At 41.8% G+C, this 8,387-nt stretch overlaps 1 protein-coding gene across 4 annotated transcripts in view; it reads left to right on the plus strand.

Annotated features, from left to right (window-relative positions):
• Positions 1-7,165, plus strand: part of TOP3B (DNA topoisomerase III beta) — a 28,782-nt gene extending 21,617 nt beyond the window's left edge. For all 4 annotated transcript variants that reach the window (XM_075898278.2, XM_089775153.1, XM_006110534.4 and 1 more), the window contains 3 exons: positions 1,032-1,132; positions 1,389-1,590; positions 4,607-7,165. In XM_075898278.2, the coding sequence (XP_075754393.1) occupies positions 1,032-1,132; positions 1,389-1,590; positions 4,607-5,088 (785 nt within the window). In that variant the 3' untranslated portion in view covers positions 5,089-7,165. The remainder of the gene's footprint in view (positions 1-1,031; positions 1,133-1,388; positions 1,591-4,606) is intronic.
• The last annotated feature ends 1,222 nt before the right edge of the window (positions 7,166-8,387 follow it).

Below are 8,387 nucleotides of genomic sequence, written 5' to 3' on the forward strand. Positions count from 1 at the left end.
AATGAGTAGCTGTAACAGGAGGCTCACCTAGGTGAGTGGCTTTGAGTGTCAGGATGCAGTATCACAATCTTTTTCCTTCCCTCATGCCCTGCAAGCCAACATGGTATGGCCCTTCCGTGGTTTGGACAGTCTCTGTCCTTGCCTAGGTCTTAAGCCCCAGAACTGGGCTCTTCAGATTCATCCCTTTATCAGGTTCTCTGAAGTATATGCTGTACCCTTCTTGGGATTTATGCCATGTTACCCGTGGCCATTTAGGAACCCAGAGCCACCCACTACCTTGGGTTCCAATGCAGGGACCCTATAAACAGTAACCCAGTACTTCTCAGTTCTATTAGTTGTTCTCTCCTAGACTCGGTACCTTCACCTTTCTCTCAGATTAAGGTTCTTACATCCTCTTTCTCCCTGCAAAACCAGCTATTCAGAAGGCAGCCAGAAATGAACTGTAGCCATCTCTCACATTCAGAGAGAGGCAACTTGCATTGTCCCTCTGGTCCTACTTCTAGTAGGAACTGAACAGCTGATGCCAAATATCTCCTTTTATCTGGGCCAGCACAGTCCTGATTGGCTGTTATTAGCCCATCAGGCCCTTTAAAAGCCAGGTATGTGGTTTTCAAAATGGCCATTTTGGAGAAGCCTCTATTGGCAAAATTGAAGGATACTCTTCACTGCTCTTTTCCTCTTAGTAAACTTGCTTCTTAGGTCAAGGTGTAGTAGGACTATGGGGACCCCTGCTGGCAGCTGCTAAGGCTGAATACATCGCATCACAGCAGCACACATGCAGTCAAACTTGAAATCTGTCAAGCAAAACACTATAACTGTCTAAAATACGTAGGTACAGTGTCTTTTGCGTTCTCATTATAGCTCTTTTAGTATACTTTTTAGTACATAAACTTGTGCAGAGTGTACAAATAAATAAGTTCTCTTCTGGGACAACAGAGTGCTTTCTCAGACTTTGTGCAGAGAGACAGGCAACTTACACTATGAAAAAAGTCACAGTAGGATTCAAAACCCGTGCAATTTCTTTTCTGCAGGTATGGATGAATTGATGGAAGTGTCTTTTTCACCATTAGCTGCCACAGGCAAACCTCTTTCTCGCTGTGGCAAATGCCATCGTTTTATGAAATACATCCAGGTAAAGTAATCTAGAGTTTGTTTGTACTTCAAAAGTTATTTGCAACAATCAGTGGTTAAAAATATCTTTTGCCTTAATACTTCGGATTTATCTGTATCATGTCTCAAATGCATCTCTGTAAAATATATTTAAGCTTATCAGAAGGCCCAAAGAGATTCTCTCATGGAGTAGCCTAGGTGGTAATACTAGAGATTTGAACCTTATAAGCTACAGCTCTGATTCACTGTATATTTGAAAATTCGTATTCTGTTTCCAGGCCAAGCCAAGCCGTCTGCACTGTTCTCACTGTGATGAAACATACAGCCTTCCCCAGAATGGTACCATCAAACTTTACAAAGAGCTGCGTTGCCCCTTGGATGATTTTGAACTGGTACTGTGGTCTTCTGGATCAAGAGGAAAGAGTTATCCTCTGTGTCCATACTGTTATAACCATCCACCATTCAGGGATATGAAAAAAGGTAGAAATTTCATTGGCATCTAAAATAATCAGCCACACTGCAACACTTTTAAAATCAGTTATTTATTTGGTGTTTTATGGTGTACTTTTAATAGATTCCCAGTCAATGCAAAAGTTGATATGCTGCTCTGTTCAATGAAATAATTTCAAAACCAAATCTTAAGTGTCTATAACTGTTGCCCCCTGGATGCTCCATATCTAATATACAGAATTCAGAACTGAAAAAGTGCTTTTTTCCAACCAAGTTTCTAAAAGTCTGTAACTTTTTAAAAACAGCAAGTAGTCAAGGACATCTTAAGAAGTTGGGTTTTGCCCACAAAAGATTGTGATACGAGTTTCTAAAAACAAGTTGTGATTCTCTCTGCCCCATAGTCAACACTCACAAAGTTTCTGCATTTAGATCTTAATTTGGTTAAAATAATGCATGAAGAATAGTAGGAAACTAATTTGTTCTTCTACAGCTTTATTGGCTCTTCTGTACTAAAAGTTTTTAAAAATTCTGTTTTTAAAAATTGTTCATCGGCAAAATAATTGTTTATGACTTACAGTTACACGGGAACTGAGTAAAAGGGTGCTTTTAATTACCGTAGTCATATTTCTGGCTGTTCCTACACTTAAGAATCTAACAGGATTTCCTTGATAAATCCCTGACTATAGGAATTTAGTCTTGATATTAAAATTATTTTTTTGAAATTTGCTGTGAATTTCTTTTAGTCTGAGAGAAGATAGTTGCTAGAGCTGGTGAGCAATAAGTTTAAAGCAAGGGGAAATGGGCAACTAACTAATTTTAAAATTATATTTATTCACTAACTTTTAAATTTTGGTCATTATTAACTTACCTCTAATTTTTAAATGTTATTTTTGCCCAATTTACTTAGAAAAAATTCACCAAGTTTGTCAGCAAAATATTTGCCAAAACACCACAACATGAACAATTTATTTGAAAACCATTGTGATATTATTTCAGTCAAGTTATCTGACCATTTTTATTAAACATAGAGCCTTTTCCTAAATTCCCATAATGTGGAGTGGATGTTTGTTAATATGAAAACCCTTGTACTGTCATTTGCAGTAATATATGTTAGGGATGTTGGATACTGATTCATTTAATAATCATGTAACCGCATCAAATCTTAGCAATTACACGATTATTCAGTAGTCCCTAGGGTGGGGGAGGGACTAGCAGAGCCTGTGTCTCCTGGCCTCATTCTTGGGGAGCCCCCTGCCATTCCACACTGCTACCTCTGCATCAGCGGCAGCAGTGATACAGGAATAGTAGGAAATAGTAGCCCATGGACAGAGGCTGCTCCAGCAACCCATGGAGCAGCCTCTATCCACAGCAAACTGAGGCCTAGGCTTATCGGGTAATTGTGTAGTTGACTACCCATTGACATCCCTAATGCATGTATTATTTTTCAGTTTATAAAATGGGCACCATGAACGTTCAATGGACAATTATAGCTGCTTTTATAAATAAAAATAAATTAGCTGCCCCCTGAACAAGCAGGATATCTTCAGAGTGCACCATGTGTGCAGTGTATCTTATTGAGCGATCTGGTGAGGATAACTTTGAAACTGATATATGAAGTTTCATTGATCTGATTGTGGCAAATGAGCTGCTGTGTAATAATTTTATTATTTTTGTGTGTGACATGATCAGTGAGATTAAACCCAATACAGCTTTGCAGTGATATCAGGCCATCCTGTAGGAATGTTTTGGCCTAGCTTAATATGAGGCTATTGTGAAAGCAGGCAAAAAGGAAACAGAATGGCTCTAGCTAAAAAGATCCTCTAGGAAGGGCGGGAGGAGTTGTCGATGTCCCTGGAGAACGCAGACTGACACAGACAAGTCTTGCTGGATTGTTTGAAATGACTTGGGCCTTCCCTGGCTTCAAAGAAATGGTAAATTTAAGGGAAAGACAGGTATGTGTATAGATTTGGTCAGTATCTTAAGATCTTTTTCTCTAAAATATTTTGGTTCTAAATAAACAATACTTTACTTTTAAGCAGGCTTTCTGGGCATGAGCTAGGTGTAGCTCCTGGAGGGAAGGGGACTGTAGGCACTGAACCTAAGTCAGTCTTGCAGAGGTATTCATGACTGGTACTGAAGGGACTGCAACCCACGGATTGGTCTGAGTGCGGGAATCGTGTAATTTAACATGGGCAAAGTGGCATCTTTAAAGCCTGATGATCGGAAAGAGGAATGAATTTGATGAGAGACAGGAAGGAGTCAGATGTGCATTTATCCTGGGAACTCAAGAGACTGACTTGCAGCTAAAACACTATTTTTTCATTATCCTGAATCTTGTTCATGATGATAAAGAGCTTAGAGGCCTTGATTGTGGACAGGAGCTCCATGTTATGAAACTCCCTCTTCCCCCCAAAAAAGATGGTTCTCTGCTCCAAAGAGCTTACAATCCCTGTATGAGACAACAGGTGGAAATAATAAATCTGTTTTCAGTGAGGCATAGTGTATTTTCAATATAAGCTTTTCCATTATACAGTGACAATGAGAACTCTGTCAGTGCAGAGCAAAAGTTTTCTGTGTCCCACTTCACTTCTGCCTTAGCTATGACAACTATAAGTTCCACTATTCACTTTCTTGGAGCAGATCCCCAGCAAACACCCCAATAGTAATGGATTGATTGGAAAAGGGTCTCACCTCCATAAGTCTTGGACCCAGTTTATATCATTGGATTTTTTTTTTAAAGATGGGGGTGGATCTGTTACTCTAGAACCACTAAATTTTCCTTCTTTCCACATGCAATCTTCTGAGCCAAGAGGATTGAATTTAGCCTGAAATTCCATCTTTAATCTTAGGTATTGTGCTTAGAATTGTTTGTGTAAATAGAAACAATGAAGGAATCCTGTGGCACCTAAAAGACTAACAGATTTCTTTTGGCATAAGCTTTTGTGGGCAACGACCTACTTTTGGGTTTAAGTCTGGATAGTATTTTCTGCAAAATGTAAAAATAGAACACAGGAAGTTTCTGATGTGGTTTTACTTCTTTCCCTAGGAATGGGCTGTAATGAGTGCACCCACCCAACGTGCCAGCACTCACTTAGCATGCTTGGAATCGGGCAGTGTGTCGAATGTGAGAACGGGGTTCTGGTGCTAGACCCAACATCAGGTCCTAAGTGGAAGATGGCCTGCAACAAATGCAATGTGATTGTGCACTTCTTTGAGAATGCTCACAAAGTGCGAGTGTCGCCAGAGACCTGCGAGTCATGTGATGCAGCCCTTGTGGATGTGGATTTTAATAAAGCTAAGTCTCCCCTCCCTGGTGACGAGACACAGCACTCAGGCTGTGTGTTCTGTGACCCTGTGTTCCAGGACCTGGTGGAGCTTAAGCATGCAGCCATGAGGCACCCTATGCACCGTGGAGGACAGGGAAAAAGGCAGGGTCGAGGAAGAGGAAAGGGCAGAAGACCTGGAGGGAGACCCAACCCCAAAAAACCCAAGGACAAAATGGCAGCGCTAGCTGCATACTTTGTATAATGCTCACATAACACCAATTACAAGATTTAATTTGTATAAAATTTGTTTTCTTCTCAGTACATTTTTAAAATACCACTCATCATTAAAACTTTTCCTTAAAGTAAAAACGCTTGGATCGTGTACAAAATTGTTATTTGCATAAATGCAAATACTAAAAAATCCCCCTGGGACCTTGACCAACTACATGTTTATAACTCCTTTAAGATTTTAACTGAAGTTAATTTATTTGGGCACAGAACATGGAGGGGAAGAAGGACATTTCAGGAAATTTACCTACAAGAATTATCTGTACATGGCAGACATAGAGACTTAACTCTCCCTATGTATCATTCTTGAGTAGCTTTTGTCAGAGGTGCAAGAATGGATTAACATCAGTGTCCCATTATTTTAACCTTAAGGTGAGTCTTTGAAAATGAGCTTCATTTGTATCTTTTAATGATGAGCCCTCAAAAATGGGGAATAATGGTGGTCTGTTAAATTGCCAAATCAGAACCTGCAATAGGAAAGGAGCAGCACTGATCACTTCAAATCTATAATTACATACTGTATGAGGAAGAAGTTGCCCACAGATTTATAAGAAGGTATGAAAATGAGGGTATGGCAGAGAGCATTATCAAATCATAGAAATAGAGCTAGGAGGGACCCTGAGTCATTTCATCCATCTCCTCCTATACTGGGGTAGGTTTAAATATACCTTAACCATCCCTGAGTGGTGTTTATCTAACATTCTTAAAAGTCCTTAATGGGGATTCCACTAGGGATGTTAAATATCAGTTAATTGAATAGTCAGTTAACCCAATTAATGTATTGTTTAGTTGACTATTCTATAGTCCCCAGGGATGAGGCTGGCAGCCAGTGCACTCCACCTCCACCCCCGAGGAAACCCTTGTCACTCCGTGCTGCTGCCTTTGTATCAAGAGGCAGCAGCATATGGGGTGCCAGGCGGAGCTGGTCCATGCAGGGAGCCAATTTAAAAATCAGTTCCACTTGTACTGCTCTACTGCATGGGGTGGTAGCAGCTGCCTCCTAATATGTTTTAAATGCAAACTCGAAGCAGGAATAGGTCCTGGACCTGGTGCAAGCCAGGACTGAGTCAGGTTGCTGGCTACGCTGCTAAAAAATTTACTGGCAAAGAGCAAGGGAGAATATCTGTGTAGTCTATAGCATTAACCTATAAGCTTTTCCTTATCAGTTAATTGATTACACTATTACATCCCTAAATTCCACTACCTCCCAAGTAACCTGTTCCAATGCATAAAATGTAGTGCCCAAAACTGGACACAGTATTCCAGCTGAGCCCTCACCAGTGCTGAGTAAAGTGAAACAATTACCTCTGTTTCTTACAAATGACAGTCCTGTTAATATTCTGAGCCCCTGTTCTTGCCTCTTTTACGTTGGTCTTGTAGCATGAAAGGGAGGAGCAAATACAAAGGAGCGTTCCCAAAGGGGAAAGAAATGTAATGGGCATATGAATCCCCCAGTTTATGGCAGGCCTAGATGCATCACAGGCGGAGGCTGTTCTGGCCCTTCTGTGGTTTGCGGTGGGTGGGGGGCACTTCAGTTTAGCCCACTGTTATTTTTAGCCAGTTAATCAATTAACTGGGATTTTACATCCCTATTGTGCACGTGGGAAGGAATGGTAAGAGTATTCTGGGCTCTACATTCTGGATTGCAGACCGGCTCATACCTAGCCAAGTAAAGCTGCTGTAAATTAGAGCAGGCCATAGGAGCTGAACTTACCTTCTGAAAGGCATACCATACAACCTGACACTCATCATACATCAAGTGCCATCACTGGTTTCTCAGATTTTTTTTTTTTAACTGTTGATCTGATGAACACTAAAGTCTTGTTTTATCACTAGTTAACTGAGTTCAAAACAGGATGCTATCATACTTTTATATGTAACAGATGCAGAAGTGACAGGTGTCAGATAAATCTCTATAAACATTTATTCATAAATATATTGGTGAGGTTTATACCACAGCTCAGAAATGAAGGTGTTTTCTCTTGTATCCTTTAAAGCAGAATTGTCACATTATTTGCTGTCAATAAAAATATGGTAAACCACTGCCAATACCACTGGAGTACCATGTTGTGTATATGCATTTTCTGAACCACTAAATTCAAAGAGACATGAGGTTATGTTCTTGAAACCTGCCTCTGGCATAAAGTATTTTGTTGTTCTATAAATACTGAATCTTTACTGAATAAGAATTTTAGAGCATTCACATGGGATAGCTTCTTTTCAGGTCTTAAAGTTCAGTTTGCAAGAGTTTTTTCTCAGGCCCATAAAAATTAAACATTTGTTGCTAGCCCTTGAGGGATCTTTCATTGACTCCATTCTATTTTAATCTTTTCTGCTTTTCTAAGCTTCTTCCTTGAGTGGCATTGTAGTTGGGCCAGAGTGAAAATATCTATCTGCTTTAATGGATTACACTGCAGTGTGCTAGTCTGGCAATTGGTGGTGACTTTGCTGTGAGATATATGTACAGTAAAACTCCATTAGTCCGGCATCTAATGCTCCGGGACTCCTGATGGTCCAGCACCATCAGGAACCCGGAAGTGCTGGGGCAGCTGGACAGGCTTCCCACATTCAGCTGCTGCTGAAACTGACCAGCAGCTGAATCGGGGAAGCCGGGAGCAGAGCAGCTGGGGTGCTGCCAAGTTGGTCCTGTAGCGCTGCCCCTCGGGGTTGCGGGACCAACCCGGCAGCACCCCAGCTGCTCTTGGGGATGCCTGGGGCAGAGCAGCTGGAGTGCTGCCGGGTTGGTCCCGCAGCCCCGAGGGGCAGCGCCACAGGACCAACCGGGCAGTACCCCAGCTGCTCTGTCCCAGGTTCCCCAAGAGCAGCTGGGGTGCTGCTGGGTTGGTGCCGTAGCGCTGCCCCTCGGCACTGCGGGACCAACCCGGCAGCACCCCAGCTGCTCTATTGCAGGCATCCCCGATTCAGCTGCTGCTGAAACTGACCAGCAGCAGCTGAATCAGGGACGCCTGGGGCAGAGCCGGACTATAGTATAGCTATGAGGGGTCTGGGGTGGCATCCCCTCCCACCCTACTCCAGACCCCTCATAGCCCCCCCTTCTGATAGTCCGGCATATCTGATAATCCGGCCCCACCTGGATCCTAAAGGTGCTGGATTATCGGAAGTTTACTGTACTATGAAGACACCCAAAGTGTGGGATTCATAAACCCTTGGCAATAAAACACTCATTGCTTTTGAACAATGCCTGAGAAAATTTTCCTTTCAAATTTCTGTCCAAATTGTTGAGGTAAAATGGAAGGTTCGAGAATGTGGCCA

Source organism: Pelodiscus sinensis, chromosome Z, assembly GCF_052426305.1.
Source record: "Pelodiscus sinensis isolate ZL-2025 chromosome Z, ASM5242630v1, whole genome shotgun sequence".
Lineage (NCBI taxonomy): Eukaryota > Metazoa > Chordata > Testudines > Trionychidae > Pelodiscus > Pelodiscus sinensis.